This window comes from Tenrec ecaudatus, chromosome 11 (genome assembly GCF_050624435.1).
Source record: "Tenrec ecaudatus isolate mTenEca1 chromosome 11, mTenEca1.hap1, whole genome shotgun sequence".
Lineage (NCBI taxonomy): Eukaryota > Metazoa > Chordata > Mammalia > Afrosoricida > Tenrecidae > Tenrec > Tenrec ecaudatus.
The window spans coordinates 48,584,131-48,602,377 of NC_134540.1; the positions used below are offsets into that span (position 1 = coordinate 48,584,131).

Below are 18,247 nucleotides of genomic sequence, written 5' to 3' on the forward strand. Positions count from 1 at the left end.
ATTTCTAAATCCAGAATCTTCGTGCATTGTACATGATCAATGGAAACTGTACTTTGGGGGCATTTTGACAATTAGAGTATGAAGTCATGAACTTAAACATTTAAATAATATTTTACGGTATCGCATAAGCATGTTATATATATATATATATATATATGAGTGTCATCTTTTTTTCCCAGTGACTAAGGTGATGAAAACCGAATTTCCAAATTGGCAGGACTAAAGCAGCTTAGGCTTTCCATTTTCCTTGAATGGAGTGCTCTTCTCACCCACCAGTCTGCACCAGTTGGAAAGAAAGCATTGGTAGAACTTGTGAGTTGTGGCTGATTTAGTGCTCATCTGCTTATGTTAGAGACTAGCTTGCTCAAGTGGCAGCGGTAGTCTCATTTTGTACAACAAATGTATCAACCTATCTTGACAAATATTTATTTAGATCTTCTACAGGTGTTTTTAGAAAATAGCTCTAACTCCACCAGCTACTCCTCTGAGGGAGAAAGACAAAGCTGACTGCTCCCGTAAAGATTTGCAGCCTCTATGTGAGGTCGTGGTTATGCCTTGCGCTGCTAACTGCAAGGCCAGCATTCCCAAACCATCAGCCGCTGCACAGAAGCAAGACAGGGCTTTCTACTCCCAGGAAGGTCATAGGGGCATTTCTGCCCTGTCACTGTCGACTCAGCAGTGAGTTTTGAGTTTTATCCCAGCAAACCCTTGAACACCATTAGGACTTTGCCCTAATGGTCTCCCTCATCCAAATGAGTAATTCTCTTGTCCCTGTCTCATTTGAGACTTAATAAATGTTCCTTTAATAATTAAGATAAATAACATATATATACACACACAGCCTCCGAAACCCTATATAGGGAGGGTCTCTGTGAGTTGGAATTGACTCCAGGGCAGTGGTGTTTGGCTCCCCTAGGGATTGTGCAGTGAGCTGCTAAACACTAGGTGAGCGATTCAAACCCTCCCGCACCCCAGGGAAAAAGATGAGGCTGTCTGCGCCCCTAAACATCGACAATCTCAGAGACCCATGGAGACAGTTCTGCTCTGTTGTATAGGGTCACTGTGAGTCATAATCGTCTCCATAGCAGTGAGTTTGGTTTGGAAATGTGCATGACAATAGATAGGACTTGTAGTCTAGGCTAAACTATAGGTATATACACAGTTTTCTAATTCTCATTTCTAAATCACTTTGCCTGATATATTTTCACCATATATTCAATTTTCCCAATCTATGATGCCGCTGTAGTCACGTGATCTAGACATTTAACCTGTTAGCTGACTAATTGGTAGATAATGACCATGCTTTCTGGTACTAACTTGATGCCTGATTCACTATTTTTCTTTTAAATTGTCTTTTTAGTGTTATTTTTTGTTGTTGTTGTTGCCATGTCACTGGCAATTTATTTTTAAAGCATCATTTTCTAAAAAGCATTCAAAATAAGAATCAAAGTACATCTTCACGCTTGCCACTAGATCAAATATGGCATTACATATATAAAGAAATGAAAATAGACACTCTTCGCCCAAGGTTATTGTACTAAAGTTTAAGTAAATGTGAAACAGCATAGTGATAAAGCATATGTGACAACGTTTTCAACAGTAATAAAATAGAAAGGATGTCGCTGGATGTCTCTGGTATTTAGCACATTTGTGCCAAATGAACCTTGGACTACAAAAAAGCTCCAGTATGCTTCAGATTTAATCTTGCTTTTAAATAAGAAAGGTATGGTTGTGAGTTCTGCCTGAACAACAACCTACTTAGCCCTCAGGCTGATTGTCTGCTTCCTATGTTCTACATTTGTAATGACCAGTTGTGGTCGCGGTGAATCTTGATGGACCCAATAGTTATGAGTTTGGTAGATTCTAACTCATCACCAACCCCCTGAGTGTCAAAGTGTGCTCTTGAGGATACTCATGGCTGATTTTTCAGAAGTAGCTCAGCAGCTCTTTCTTCCGAGGCACTTCTGAAGTCTGGGTAGAATTGAACCCCCATTCCTTCAGTGAGCGGTTGAGTGCATGATTAATTTGCACCACACTGGCCCACCCACATTTGCATCCTTTCTTTACCCTGTATGCGGCATAGAAGATTTGTAGGTACAGCAGGGGGAGTTATTGTTGTTTTAGAACTCAGTATATGTTCTGAAAAGAAATACTGGTAGGTAATAGATAAATATTCTTTAAGAAATGAATCATATTCTAATTCTGAAACTACGAAGTTAAAACTGTAATTTAGTGTTTATAAGTTTAGTAGTCATAATATTTCCATTGGAAACTTAATTGGAGAGAATTTTTTATTTTTATGTCAGTACAACTCATTTAGGATACAAGACTTTTTTTAACTTTCCTTGACTTTCATTTACAAATAATATATTTTTATTTCCTCATCAGTTATATATGGTCAAAAAGATAAACTAATTTTAAGATCAGATGAATTTTTACAACACAATTAAAGAGGGAGATCAGCTATAACCCTCATTCAACAAATAATTTTAATTAAAATAAATGAGTCTTGATGAGTTGTATTATACTTTGTCCTTTCAGAATGGCTAATTAAGAGTTAGTTGCATAGTTTTGATTCATTTATTGAGCACATATCTTTGCTCCTTCAATCTATCTAATTTGGTTAGTTTTTGTTGTTTGTTAAGTGTGTGTATCAGGAGAGCAGATAATATTTTCTTTTAGAAGAACTAATACCAGACTAAATCCAAGGAGAGTAAAGATGTCCCAAATTTCAAACCTGTCCAAGATGTTCACACCGCTGAGAGAGCTGTGTTAGCCCAGTGATGGACTCAGACATGCTAAGGAGGCTAAGGATGATGCGTGTGTGTGTGGGGGGGGGGGGAGGACTCTCCTTCTGTTGTTCAGAAAGCCACCATGAACCAGCTAGAGGTCAAGGATAGAGTTTGATTCATTCCAGACTGCATCTTTTTCTGCAATATAATATGTATGCGTGCGGTGACATTTGCATCAGCCAGGGCCCTGGCAATAACAAGTGGTTTTTGAAGATACTTTAGTGAAGGAACTGTTTACAGAGGTCTGGACATGCTTCAAAGAGTTTTGGTGGCGTAGTAGTTATGTGCTAGTAGGCTGTTAACTACAAGGTCAACAGTTTGATACTAGAATCTAGATACTTGATTTAGACTCTCCCACGTTTCTGTGAGGGCCACCTTTCCCCACACCTCAGTTTTCCCGCCTCAAAACCTACAGCTTCTCCGTGGAAGCTGCCAGGTGTGGACAGGTGTTGTGGCTGGGGACAAGAGGGTCCTGCTGCTCGGTAGGCCCCTCAGCTCTTAGCCCCACCCCCCCCCCAAGACTGCTGTCTATGTGGCTCTCTACTCATGTAAAGGGTTACTATCTCAGATACCCAAAGGGGCAGTCTTAATTGATTCTATAAGTGACCTTCATGTAAGATGCTCTTTCTGACCTGATGTTTCTCAAATAGAGTTGTACCTCAAGAAAGGTCTAGGCTTTGACTTCCTAAGACTAGGAGAGTGTTCTCTTTTTAACCTGAAGGGCTTCTTGGTTTAGCATCCCTTAAATCAATGTATACTTCTGTTCCCTAGTAATCCAAACCCAAACCAAACTCCCTGCCCTAGAAACAACTCACAGTGACCCCACAGGGCAGGGTCAAACTGCCCCCATGGACAAGTAAGCTTCATCTTTTTTCCCAGCAGAGCTGCTAGTGGTATTGAACTGCTCACCTTGTAGTTAGCAGCCCAGTAGGCTCCTTAACTCATTGCTGGATCTTAGGGGCTTATCCTCTTGTGCTCCTGATCTAACATGTAAACTTTTGTGCTGACGGTCTTTTATTCTGTGTCCTTCAGAATTTGTTTTGAGTGCAAGTGACTCAAAACCAACAATAATATTGGCTTAGGAAGGTAGACTATTTGTTTTTATTATTTCACTTAAAGAGAAGTCACTTCCTGTTCATTGCTGCTGTGGGTTCCCTTTATCTCTGTCCTCCTCCTTTACCCACCGTGGCTGTTAGCAGCTCTCCTGCTGTATTCCAGATAGCAGGCAGGAGAATTAAATAAGTCAATGTCCCCCTCCCTTTCAGGACTTATCAGAAATTCCCGACATTACTGCTCTCATCCTGTAAATCAGCAGTAGTTAATGTAACCCCAACCCCAAACCAAAACCCACCCCTGGTGGATTTGAACCCCTGATGTTACAGTTAGCAGCTCAACATTCACCCAACAGCACCACTGGGCTCCTTGTTAATGTAGCCACATCTATGTATCAGTGGAGTCACACCATGTATTGGAAATAAATAACTAACTAAAATTAGGGATTTTTAATTTTATCGTCACTCAAAACTGGCTGCAGTTGTACATCCACAGAGAACAGCCAGAAATCCAAACCAGATTCAGACAGGGAACAAGCAGTTATCATTGTCAACTTAGATGAATTTTGGCTGAGAGTATCTCAGCCCAGGAAGTGGTTTACCTGTGCTTTAGTAAGTGAAAAGTTTGTGACTATATAGATGATGACAAATTATGGGTAACACTGAGAATAGGTATGATGGGGCACTCAATTCTGCGTACATAGACCAAGAGGCAGTCGATTGTTTGAACAGAACAGGGGAGAGAGACACTGTGTAGTTCAAAATGAGGAAAGGTGTGCAGAGTTACACAATCTATGTGCTGAGCAAATAATCCAAAAAATTGGATTGTTGCCCAGATCAGGTTCTTGTTTCTTAGCAAGAAGAAGAATCACTCTGGTCAGACCTGATGACAACGCTGGGGAGCTTACTTGGGAGAGAAAGGCTGCAACCTGAAAGTGTATTCAGAAAATGACTATATGGTTCCTAAGGGTTTCCACTGTGCATGAGAGATTCTGGGAACTGCAATTTGCAGTGTTCAGAAGGGGAAACAATGAGGGTTTCCAGGGGGCGCTGGGTGCAAGGGATTCTGGGAAATTCCCCTGGTACTTCTGTTTCTACCAGATGGCTTCACATATTGGACTCCAAGGCAGTGTTTATATAAAATGGCTTAAAATTCATTGAGAGGGGAGGCCTGACCCTAGGAGTTTTTTTCTGACAGAATTGTAGACCCTGTGTCATTACAAGTCTGACCCAAAAATGAGGACAGGGATCGTGGCACAACCATGGATGTATTCTACGTGAGCCTTACTCTGGTGTGACTTAAACATTTCCCTGTGGCATTTGAGGAGGAAAGCATAGGCCAATGCATAAAATATAGCCAATTTAAAAGAATTTTTATCAGAATGTTAAATTCTTGGCTCTTAAGTTTCTTTACATTGATGTAGCAAGATTAAAAGATTTTAAATTATACATAATTTCCACTGGTGTTTTGAAGTTTGACTTCTTTATTAAATATAGATCTAAGGCTTTATTACATTTTAAAGATGCCACTGAGCACAGCATGTGTAAAACAGAAAGAAGGAAACGTGTGCCCTTTGTCTTCATAAGACAGTGAAAATATTAAACCCTCAAGCTAGGAATAATCCATCGACAGCATCTGAGCTGCAGGCAATATAAAAAGTCCTAGAGGAAATTCACGTATATGGACATTTGAATTAGTTAATGAAAGTAATGAATTGGAATTGACTAGATGACAGTGAGATGTTTGAGATTGAGAACTTAAACTCCTGGAATTTTGAGTTGCAGAGTACTATATCAAAAATTTTTACACGTTATTTTTCTTAGTGAAGTAAACTAATTCCAGATTCTTATCTAGAATTATTTTACTTCACTAAATAAACTTCATTAACAATTAGCTGATAGCAGTGAGCAACAAATAAAATTTCCTATGAGCTTGATGAATTTTTGAAGCCCTGATTTTCGTAGCACAACTTGCAGTACAGGTAGCATTTAACATATTCTCATTATTAAAAGTGATTTACATTTAGAGTCAGCATTTAATAATATAGGTGATAATCCTTTTTTTTTCTCCATAGGCAAGAAATTTGATAGCTGTAGGACTGGGTGTTGCAGCCTTTGCATTTGCAGGTAAGCTAAATAGGAAATGCATCTTATCTTTGGTATGACCTGATGCAGTTTACCAAGAGCTGCTATTAAAACAACTAGCACAAGTCTGGGCGGCTCTAACAAACAGGTTTATTTTCTCAGTTTAGAAATCTAGAAGGCCAAATTCAACACACCAGCTCTCTGGGAGGCTTTCTCTCTCTGTCAGCCGGGTGGATCTTAGCTGCTGCTTTCTAGTTCCTAGGAAAACTCCATGTGTCTTGCCCTATCTCTGCATGCATGCTTGTTTTATCTTGTGTATATCTCAAAGGGGACAGATGTGAAGCATACCCTACCCTCATCTGGTTTTATTAACATAACAAAGACATCTCAGTCTCAAATGGGATTATAGCCACAGGCTTAATACACAGGTTAGGATTTAGAACACTTTTTTTTGGTGGGTGGGGCACACATTTTGATCCATAATACATATCAATAAATGTGGCAGGAAAAATATTTCCATATCACTTTGATAGTGATTCATGAGTAAATCCTTAGTAATGCTAAGGCTTTTGGTTTTCAGACATTATACATTCTCAGTTTTTCCTACCATTTATAGTCACTGAAAATATGTCAGTATAATGAAATCTAGATAAATTTGTTTTAAAGAAAATGATAATTTTCCATAACTAGGAAAACTAGCTCCAATAACAGTCGATCTTCCTGGCATGTGTACGTACACACACGTGTGTGTATGTATATATGTTTATGTATATTTAAATTTAAATCCTCAGTTCCCAAAATCTCACTGCCATCAAGTCAGTTCCAACTCAGTGACCCTATAAGGCAAGGTAGAATTGCCCCTGTGGGTTTTTGAGACTACCCATCTTTCCAGGACTAGAAAGCCTCATCTTACTCCCAAGGAGCGGCTGGAAGTTTCCAGTTTCTGGCCTTGCAATGAGCAGCCAAAGTTGTAACCCACCATGCCTCCCAGGCCTCATGGAAACTCGAGTTTCAGTGTACCATATAAAAAATCCTTACTGTGAAGTGACTTTAATCCTATTCTCCCATATGCATTTTTTCTTGCACATAGAGCTACCTACCGTTTCTGAGCTGTCATTTCTTTACAATGAACATGGTTGTTCCCTGTAGTGTGTTTATGGCTTCATCTTTTAACATATTCGTGTAATTTCCATGATAAACCCAGGAGAATGTCTTTCACTGCCTTAATTACCTTTTCAGAAAGTATAGTTATAAAGATTAAAAAGGAAAACAGTGATATGTTTCCACCATTAACTTGTAGTTTTAAAGTACAAAGTGATTGCCTGATTAAATGTTAATCTATAATTGTCTCTGTGAAAGATTTATTTTTTGTTGTTATAATATTTGTGTTTTTAAGTTGCATGGATCTGACCTTGCCAGTTGGAGCGTCCTTTTCGGGGAAGCATTGGGTTTATGGCATTTTGTAAGATCCAATCAGGAAGTGGAACGTAAAAGGGTTTCTTGTTTGTTAGCTTTGAAGGATCTTTAATTTCAGATTCTCTTCATTTAAAGTACTTTACCAATAAACTTTAAAATCTGGAACGTCAGGGGTTCAGATTTTCTGGCTCTCTCTACCATTGCCATGTTGGGTCTCTTTGAATAACAAGTTAAATAATGTTTGCAGATTCATGACAACAGTATCATTTCTAGATAAGAATTCATACAAGCGTATCCACAAACATCAGACAATTCTAATTCTAATCATTATAGGGGAATATAGTCTAGTGTAGGTATTAGCAATTTAAACGTAAATTAGAGAATGATTTACTTCATTTTGGTAAAGATTTGAAGTACTTATTAAGATAGTATAGATAGCCTAACCTACAAGATCCTACTGGAAATTTCATATTACTAAGTTGAATATTAAATAACAGGCAGATATCCTCCAGAGTCAACGACAGCTGAGTACTCAGATTTAGGAGTAACTGCGCCTGGACTTTGAGGAGCCCTGGTGGCGTAGTGATTATGCACTGGGCGCCATCGGCAGTATCTGCCCTCTGAAAGCACCAGCCTGTCCGCAAGAATGGGGCTTTTTACTCCTGTAACAGTTACAGTTGGAGAGACAAAGAAGCCAGCTCTACCTTGTCCTAGAGCAGTGGTTCTCAACCTTCCTAATGGCGTGACCCTTTCATACAGTTCCTCATGTGGTGGTGACCCCCAACCATCACATTATTTTCGTTGCTACTTCATTACTGTCATTTTGCTACTGTTATGAATCAGGCGACCCTTGTGAAAGGGGCGTTGGACCCCCAAAGGGGTCACGACCCCCAGGTTGAGAAACCACGATCACTATGAGCCGGCACTGACTATGGCAGTGAGTTTGCTTTGTTCTTAGTTTTAGGTTTTATACCTAGATTATGGAAGCCTGGCAGCTTAGTGGTTGTGCATTGGGCTGTGATCCTCAAGGCTGGCAGATTGAAACCACCAGCAGCTCCCTGAGAGAAAGACGGGGTGCCTACTGCCCACACAAACAGTTACAGTTCCGGGCACTCGCGGGGCAGTTCCGCCCTCTTCTGACGGTTGTTATCAGTCAGTATTGACTCAATGGCAGCGCGTTGTGATGTGCTTCAACTTGATGGACCCAGGGCTTCTGGTGTGTGGAGAAATGAAGCACAACAATGCCACTTCTTCGGGCCTCTCTTAGTCTTTTCCACTTGGATAGTCAGTTAACTGCCTTTTTCACTTTTAGGAAATCTGAAGAGCTGCACTTTGTACCATTTGAGTTTTTGTGTGTAGGTGTTCTTCTGTGTGATTGCATCTATGTGATGAAAGATTTGAATGAGTCAGGATTTTAACTTCATTTACTTTTTCTTTACTCTTTTCCTGGATCCCAAGAGCTTTTTATTTCATCCTTAGGTAGACTACTTCACATTTTCTCATTTCTAGCTTCCTGTTTTTAACTCTCAGCTGTATCTCATGCAGATGAGTAACGGTGTAATCAGACAGATGAGTTCTTCTCAAAGCTTTAAGAGATGTGTAGTTGAACTTTCACAATGGAAACATTCATTGATTTGCAAATGAGGTTATGGCTGGAAATGGAATTAGTGTCCAAGATATCATAAACTAGTTTTCTAGGAGACCTTTGGGAAAGCTAGTGATTACTCTGTAGTAGACAAGTATTCTGATTAAGGTACAAAAGGGAAATTACCTGGGTAATATAATTTTATTTTTGTTTTATGTTCCCCAAATAACTTAGGACCTATTTTGCTATTGATTTTTAGTTGTCAAGAATCAAGGGTGTTAATTCTTAGGTTGTCTATGAAAGCAAGGCAGGGGAATGAAATATATATTGAGAAAGGGCATTCATTTTTATTGAGAGAAATTGATAATAAAGATCTTTGGCAAATATTTTCTATGTAATTGCATAGAAATTACTTTTTGCTTTAAGCATAACTCCACTAAGTCTTTCTACATTGTACAGATGATAAGCAGTCTTTCTTTTCTCTGTATATCAGTGTGAAAATCTTAAAGCAGTATTTTAATTATTTTCAATTCATAAGCATCTTTCTAAATAAAGTGACAAAATAGTTGTGGGAAAGTTCTAAAATGATATGTTTTGTGATGAAAACCCTGTTTAAATGTCAAGTACTGTACATAAACATGGAAAATTTCTAATTGAGCGATTGTGTACTGAACTTGATTAACACAATAGCTGTAATAATGCTATGAAAATGAAATTGTTTCCTCTAGTCACTAAATTAAAAATTTTATTATATGTCATTTTGGTAAAGATTTGAAGTATTTACTAAGATAGTATAGATAGCCTAACCTATAAAATAAATGCCATGGTAATCACCATATGGTTATTGATTTAGTTTTGATCAGAGAAAACAGATTGGCGTTTATCCCCTTTTCTCTTTTAGGTCGTTATGCATTTCAGATCTGGAAACCTCTGGAACATGTAATCACAGAAACTGCAAAGAAGATTTCAAATCCTGTAAGTTAAAAGTTGACTTTTGAGGGAAAAATTATTTTGATTTTTGTTTGTATGTCATACTTCACACAAGCACAAGAAAATGTCTTGGACAAATGGAAACGGGGAACATTGGGAAGTGGGCCAAGTGCTGTTCCATTGTGGCGACTGCAAGCAGTGTCTGAAACACCTGCATGTACACTGTGGAACAGACAGATAATTAGCTCTGCAAACTTTCACCCCGACCACAATCTACTTTTATTAAAGGACAAAGCTGCCTTTGTCCTTTGACGAAAATAAACGAGGAGCTACTGTAATCAGAATAATTGTAATTCTCACCAAGTACCTGCTAGCCCTCTTTATTTATACCCATGTATTGCCTTCATCATATCATCTTGGATTTTCATCTAATGTGATTAAGTTTCTTCTAAGTCTTTTGATGTTATTTTATATCTAACCTTATTCCTGATTTTAATACAATTATCAAACTGTTAGTAGAATCACATCAACTTTGAGGTAGTTTATCTTCCCAGTTTTAAGGATAGTGTTTGTAAGCTAATATAATTTATGCATCGTGCAAACATTTAGTGAGGATCCAATGTACAGCAAGTCTGGTTCCTACAGCCGAGCTAGGTGGTGAATAAAGCAGACATGGCCCTGCCCTGCTGGAGCTCGCTGCATTTACTTCGTCTTGAAATTTGAAACGTGCCACCTTCTGCCACTACCTCTATTAGAAAACAAGATAGGATTCCACCATGAGAACCTGCAGGGCTCTGCCTCCATCGAGAGCCAGCACAAGAACTACAGCAATGAGCTGAATATAAGTGAGGAATGAATGATAGCAGGGACTTCAAAGCTACAGGATGGTGAGCTGTGGTTTGTGACCCCTTGAAGACGGTGCACACAAAACTCACTGAAGCAAAGCAGCGCCGCATAAACATTAACTTCTGGAAAGTAGCAGCTGATTGGAGATAGACCAGCTTGACTCGCAGCAATTTGACCGAATGACTTGTTTTAGCAAAGACATTATAGGCTCCTGAGACTTAGTTAGCCATGAATAATTACAGTTCTCTCGAAACATGACAGACCGACCAATAAGGAAACCTAGGTTCAAACAACTGCAAGTGATTTTACATTTCTATAAATGCATGTCTGGAGCGAGGAAGTGTATGCCTATTTGTTTTACTTATGTGTGATTTGACGAGAATGCTGGTACTGAGCACCTGTGTCAGGTGGGGTCCTGGTGGGGTAGTAGTGATGAGCTGGTCTGTGATACACAAGGTCTTCGCCAGTAGTTCCAAGGGAGAAACACCGAGCTTTTCGCTCCTGTAAAGAGTTACAGTCTTGGAGCTCATAGGGACGGTTCTACGCTTGCCTAGAGGGTTGCTCGCCATGAGTCAGTAAGTATTGACGCAATGGCAGTGAGTTTGGTTTGGGTTTGGTCATACGTAGTCAGTGGGCTTTAATTGTAGACAAATGAGCTTACATCTTATTGGAGACAGAAAGTAACAAATGGACAGATAAGCTATGTAATATCTAGAGGCATTGAATGCTACTAGGAAACAAAATGAGGGTAAGAGGCTAAAGAAGCATGGAGTAAGGTATCTCTATGAGATAGGCCAGAGAAGAAGGCCTTTCTGGGGCGCAGGCTCTGTGAGCGTCTGAGAAGGTACCTTTCCGACTGCCAGAGCACTTGCTGTAAGACCCTGTAGTAGAGAAGAGTTGAGCATTTTCAAGAAGCAGCCAGAGTGATAATTCCAGAGGACTGCACCAAAGGAGTGGCTTGGGACTAGAAGGGATAGGGCCTAATGGGCTATCATGGAAACCGTTACTTGTGCTTGTGTGAGGGGAAGCTTTTAGGGTTTTGAGTTCTCTGTTAAAGAATAATTTGCTCTCGTTGTTAATCATTAACTGCTAACTCTTTGAAATGGGTAGAGCTTTGTACTGGGGGATGCAGAAGTCTCTGGTGAAACTCCTACAGAGTCACAGCCATATTTTCTGGTGTATGCGTATTCATTTGTAAGCAACCTATTGTTGTTGGTTTTTTTTCATTTGTTATTGTTTGTTTCTTTTACATCTCTGGGAGATTTTATGATTTTTCCATGTATTGTTCATGTTTTAAATGGACAGGGACTATTAGTGAGCCCATTTGGGAAATTGTAGTTTTAGTTCTGTAAGACTTAGTTTTAAAAACAATATTTCTTCTCTTCATTAGTGCTCAGCTCTGATTCTAGGGCTTCTCTGTTGGGCAGATGTTGGACTTCTGAGCTCATTCTCTATGTATCTGAACATTTTATTGCTTATTTTCTTCTCCTTACTCTATGCCGTAAACTATTTTTGCTGCATATTTTTCAGATTGCCAGGTTAGCTGCTGCCAAAGACCATTTTGCTTTTCAGTCCATACACTGGATTTTTAGTTTCTAAGAATTCACTCATACTTTTCATAGCAACCTGTTCTTTCATGCTTGCAGTATTCTTTTGAATATTTCTAAAGACCCCAATGAAATTTTGTGAGGTTTTTCCTGCTTTCTCTTTTATTTCTTCCCTTCAACACCAATTGTTATTTATTCATCTTGTTTCTTTTATTTCCATTATAAACTGAATTTCTTAAATATTTGTTGACCCTTGGTGGTGGTTGTATGCTTATGTGAATGAAATCGATTAATGTAAATAATGCTTTTGATTTTACCCTCAAGAATTGGGTAGGCTTGATTCAACAATTTACTTGAGTAGAAGGGTTAAAGGTGGATTCTGAATACATACATGGATTATGTCAAGAGGCATGTCTTCCAGAGCAAGGAGCCCAGACTCAGGTGTGGAGCCTCTGAAGTCCAGGAGTGGTTGAGTGCTGTGTATAGTACTCTCCTCATTATAAGAAGGTGGAGTGGTGCTGTGAGTTAGCAGTTCATACCAGCCAGCCATTCCAAAGGAGCAAGAAGACTTGTCTGTTCCTGTACAGATAGATAGACAGTGTTGGAAACCCTTTAGAGCAGTGTTTCCCGAAGTGGGCAATACGGAGTGGCTGCAAAATGGTCCTGAGCCGTTACCTGCACTTTGTCCTGGATTATGGGCTACAGTACAAAAGTTTTAATTGCCAGTGGGGCACTGAGTATCACCACCCACCCACCCCACCTGAAAAGGGTGTGGTCAGCCAAATAAATTTAGGAGCCTATACTTTGGGCTGTTGGTATGCGATGGAATTGACTCGATGGCAGTGGGTTTGGTTTTGGTACTCCTTGTCATTGTCACCCTTGTCTTCCCAACTCTGTCCTGGCTTCTGAACTGGAATCTGCTGGTACTCCCCTTTGCTTTTGTCTTGGGCCCCAACACCCCAAGAAGATTCACCCTCGGGCGTATGACTGTTTTCCTTAGTGTGAGGTCCAAAGTAGCAGATGCCTGGCCCTTATGCTCCAAATTAAGGGAATAGGAAAGATCATTCTTTGCTGCTTTGGATTAATTAATTACTCTGCTATTCCTTTTCATATTGTTGACTTTGAATTTAGTGTTTTGATTTCTTTGGGAGGACTTAATTCATCTGGTGTTTCAGACAGCTGTGAATTTTCTGTAAGTCCACTCTTAAACTGTTTTCAATCTTCCAGCACTTCTTTCTTCGATAAGCTTGCTACTTGTACCTGGGCATAATGTGGATTCTTCTTGCTTAGAATATATTGTCTTCTTATTTCAGAAGCAAAAGTCTTTTATGATTGTTTGCTGTTTGAACCAATATCATTTTGCCTATTTGTTAATGTATTATTTATAATATTAATATATTAACTGAGTTAATACTTAATTGCCTCTGTTCTTTTGTTTGGAGTGGAGCGTGAGTCTTTTCTCTTCTTGAGACTTTAATTTATTTGTGAATTTGTACTTTTATATGAGAACAGCTTTTAAAAATTGCACACCAGTTGTTTTACGGTCCAGTAAAATTCATGGAAATACCACTTATTAGGATAGTCTTTCTGTAGCCCTGTCAATAAAGCATACTCCTATGAATAATAAAAGTTTCAGGATGGTGTACCACATTTTCTCATACTTGCACATAAAATACACATAGAGCACATGAGAAATGAACATACAAGGGGATTGTGTTTCTGAAAAATTCCCATAAGACTTTTGTGCAAAAGTAGACATGAATCCCTTTCTGGTTATCTGGTGGACTTTTGTGATTTAAGCCATTGACTGAGTGCATTAGCTAATGAAGACTTTTATTTAACTTGAGCTATTTTATTGCAGAATGGGATCACCATACGGTTGCTATCAGGTGGAATGAACTTGATGGCAACGGCTTTGGGAATAGTTGTTAAGAGCTTTGAGGGTATAGTGGTTAAGATTTAGCCACTAAGTGCTCAGCTGCTAACCAGAGGTCATTGGTTCGAACCTACCAGCTGCTCTCTGGGAAAACGATGTGGGAGTCTGCTTCCCCAAAGATGTGCAGCTTTAGAAATCCGATAGGTCAGTTCTTCTCTGCCCGACAGGGTCACTGTTAATGCACATTGTAAAGGAGAGCAAAAGTCCTGCTAGCCTCATTCCCTCAATGAAACCTGATCCGTCGATTGCATCATGGCAAAGTAAAAGTATCTCTGATTTACTGAAGGGGGAGCTTAACTCCGCTCTAAAGGTCTCTGTGAGCAGGAATCAACTTGATGGCAATGGGTTTGGTTCGAAGTTCTCTAGGACTCCGACCTTGCGCTTCTTATATACTTTAATTCCCTAACCAGCTACAGTAAGCTCACTGCCACCCTGTAGGACAGGTGAGAACTGTGTCCTTTGAGTTTGTGAGACTAACAAGAACAGAAAGCCTCAACTTTCTCCTGTAGGTTTGAACTGCTGACCTCGGAGTACATAACCCACTAAGCCAACAGGGCTCTTTAAGATTGCCCCCTCTCTAGACAATCTCATTTAAATCTCACAACTATAAATAACTGCCTCTGCATGGACGATTTCTAAATGCGATATCCAGATAAGACTTTTGTTTAAATATTTAATAGACATTCCAAACTTAATATGCACCCAAACCAATCTCCAGGCACCAATTACCCAGAACCAACAGACAACTGCTGCTTTCCCACTCAGTAAATGACCATTTGGCAGTTTAGGTCAGAAACCTTGAAGTCATTTGCGCAGCTTAGATTCTTTCAAAAGTAGATGAAGACAAAATTTAGCGAGCTATAGGTTTATTAAGGAGTACATTAAAACCCAACAGCCCCGGTGAGGAAAAAGAAAGGATTGGTGGAGGGAGAAGTTAAGCTTCAGAACATTCTTACTATTAAAGGCTTCAGGCCACCTCACAGGCAGGTTGAAGGTAGGATGTCTCATTGCAGTTCGCCCTGAATCGGGGTCAGGGTCTGCAGTGTTACATGACATCACCTAGAAGTAGCGAGTACAAAGTCCAGGGACCGGACCCTAGCGAACTGCAATGTTTAGACCATCGTGGCAACTGATGGAGGAGGGCATGACCTTGACTTTCTTCTGCAAAGGCAGTTTCCAAACAGATCTGCTTACTGAGAGGTCTCTGCCAGCAGCATCGGGGAATAAGTCCTTTACTCTCAAAGAGGGGGCCGGGTAGCACATTAATCACGTCCACTACACTCGTCTCAACTCTTGTCTCTTTCTCATCACCTACATTTCATCCATCGAGCAAATGTGACCGTTTCCGAGTACATCTGGAAGATGCCTGCTTATCGCCGCTTCCTCGGCTGCCTCCATCTCTCACCTGATGTTGCATGCCCTTGTAATCATCTCCCACTGTCACCCTGCACAAAGAGGACTTTCAGCACCAAGTCAGCCTGACCCCTGTCCCCTGACTTCTTTCTCTTCTCACTTGGAAGAGAACCCCCGATTCTTTGAGTAGTTTGGAAAGCCTGCACAATCAGGCCCCCTTACTCTCTAAAACGACTCTTCTTCTCACTCGTGCTGCTCCGGCCGCATTGATTTTCCCATCAAGTGTTCCAGCTGTTTGTGGCCGACCTGTCTGCTCTCTCGACCTCCTCCCCACCTGTCAATCCCTCTCCCTGCCAGCCAGTCCAGTGGGGAGAAAGAAGCTCGCCGTATCAACATTAAGTGATGTGGTCAAGGTTATGCAGTGGGGAAATTGCTGCAGAGTTTGGGAAAAATGCAAGCGTTTTGCTTCTACTGTGCTCACACATTTTTTCAGTTATATCTCAGTGCAGAAAAAATTAATGTATTTGGAAATGGAAATAAATGAATATTTTAAAGTGTTCATCTCAGTCAGTTTCTTGAAAAGAATGATTGTTTTGTGCTGCCCCCACCCCCCAGCTTCAAATTGGCTTCTGATAAAAATGCAGTCCTCTTGTGTAGTGTGTGATGGGACTGAGGTGCTCGCACCTCGGGCATGGAACTAATTATGTCTCGCTCTTTCTTCCCCATGCAGAGCCTTTCATCGTACTATAAAGGAGGATTTGAACAGAAAATGAGTAGGCGAGAAGCTAGTCTTATTTTAGGCATAAGGTAGGTGTGCTGCGTAAGTTGGATTTTTGTTCGGTGGCCAAGCTTGTCTGGAAAGAGGAGAAAATGTAGCTATAAGATTATGCCTGTATTTCAAATTAGGAGTAGGAGAGACAGAAGAAAATATCAAATATTTGAAACGTGAACTATAAAAGCGTATCCCACTTCCCTGGCAAAACGAAACACGCGGCAGACTTGTAGTGCATCTTTACTGTTGGACAAGGAGCCATTACGTGTGCGTGCTAGCATTTCAAGCTCACCGAGCAAACGATGCCTGTCTTTCTGGACTCATTTCAGTGGTAGGATCTGTTGCACTTACAGGTGTCACACTGCACTTCCTAGCCCCACATTTTGGTTTGGCATCTCACAGGTTTCCTTGCACTGGTTAGTCCATGATGTCCCTTCCTCCCTTCATTGTCTGCCTTTGGAGCGGACCCTTGGGGAGAAAGCTGTATCATTGTGTGGGTGCTACGTATACTATGTGCATTATCTGCTACTTACACTTGAGGCCCCTTCCCCTTCCAGGAAGCTCTGTGTACTTCTTTCCCTTAGAGCCCACTCTTCATTTGCGGGGGATGGTTGCTAATATTCAGTGATCTAATCAACAACAGTGTCCAGAATAGACCATAAAGTCTTATGTTGACAGCACCCCCATCCCCCTGCCCCCTGCCCAGCTTCTTGTAGCTGTTTCTAAGCCAAAGCACTTACTGTTTCTGATGACCTAGGAAGAAGAGCAGGGGAAAGTGGAGGAGGTGGCTCGGTTCAGTCTTGTGCTTTAGCTTCTTCTAAGACAGCAGTTCTCAACCCTGTGGTCATGACCCCTTTGGGGGTCGAATGACCCTTTCACAGTGGTCACCGAATTCATAAGAGTAGCAAAATGACAGTTATGAAGTAGCAACAAAAATAATGTTATGGTTTGGGGTCACCACCACATGAGGAACTGTAAAGGGTCGCGGCATGAGGAAGGCTGGGGAGCACTGCTCTAAGAGATGAGCGCTCTACTTATCAGAGAAGAGGAAATCAGAAACGATTTTAAGCAGAGGGACGAACCAGATGAGGAAATTAGATATATTGCTAGCTGTCCCCTTCTTAGTGTTCCTCAGAATGGATTATTTTCCTTGAACTTTTATTGAACTCCAATAGCATCCCATTCATATTCTTTAAATGTGAATATGGAACACGTCGTAAAACCAAACATGGATGTTTTCAAATACACCGTTTACTGATGGCCAAGCCACTTGTGGTACTAGGAATGAGTATTGGGAGTAGATGACTGTGCTTTTTGCTTCCCCCAATGCTTTCCTTAGTTCCGTGGTGTTGAGTATACAAAGGCATTATACAAGTATAAATTTGATCCCACTGAACAAGAGTCACAAGGAAAATAGGTGAATTCAGAGGGTAAGACACAGACTCCTATTAAATGGGTCTTAGTCTAAATATCAGCTTTACCACCTACTGTGTAACTTGAGTTTCATTGTTTACAACATACGAATGATATTTGTTTCTGCTTGCTGCACAGGGTTCTTGTGAAGATTAAGTTCGATAATTCATATGAAATTCCTCAAAAGCATGGTAGTTTGTAACTACTCAATAAATATCAGCTAAGCCAAAGATTCTTAACCTGGTTCAGCCTCTCAGGGCCTGTATGATCTGGGTACAGCTACTTTTAGCTTCACTGTGCTTCTGTGTCTTTGCTCTTCACTTGGGATCAACAACATCTCCCTTGTTGGAATAATGGAGGGATGACACGATCCCTCTTTATTAAAGTGTCTGCAAGTAACAGGGGCTAAATTAAATTTTGTTCTTCTCTCATCCCATCTCTCATGGAAACAAAGGCTACCTATTTGCTCCTAGAATTTAAACAAACAGAGAGACTTTCTAGCTCCCCTGTCGTGCTCTCC

The 18,247-nt window shown here is 40.4% G+C and overlaps 1 protein-coding gene across 1 annotated transcript in view; it reads left to right on the forward strand.

Moving 5' to 3' along the window:
• The window catches only part of DNAJC15 (DnaJ heat shock protein family (Hsp40) member C15), a 70,673-nt gene that overhangs the window by 28,028 nt on the left and 24,398 nt on the right, over nt 1-18,247 (forward strand). Inside the window, exons 2-4 of the mRNA XM_075563631.1 lie at nt 5,920-5,971; nt 9,832-9,905; nt 16,273-16,349. Coding sequence (XP_075419746.1) covers nt 5,920-5,971; nt 9,832-9,905; nt 16,273-16,349 — 203 coding nt within the window. The remainder of the gene's footprint in view (nt 1-5,919; nt 5,972-9,831; nt 9,906-16,272; nt 16,350-18,247) is intronic.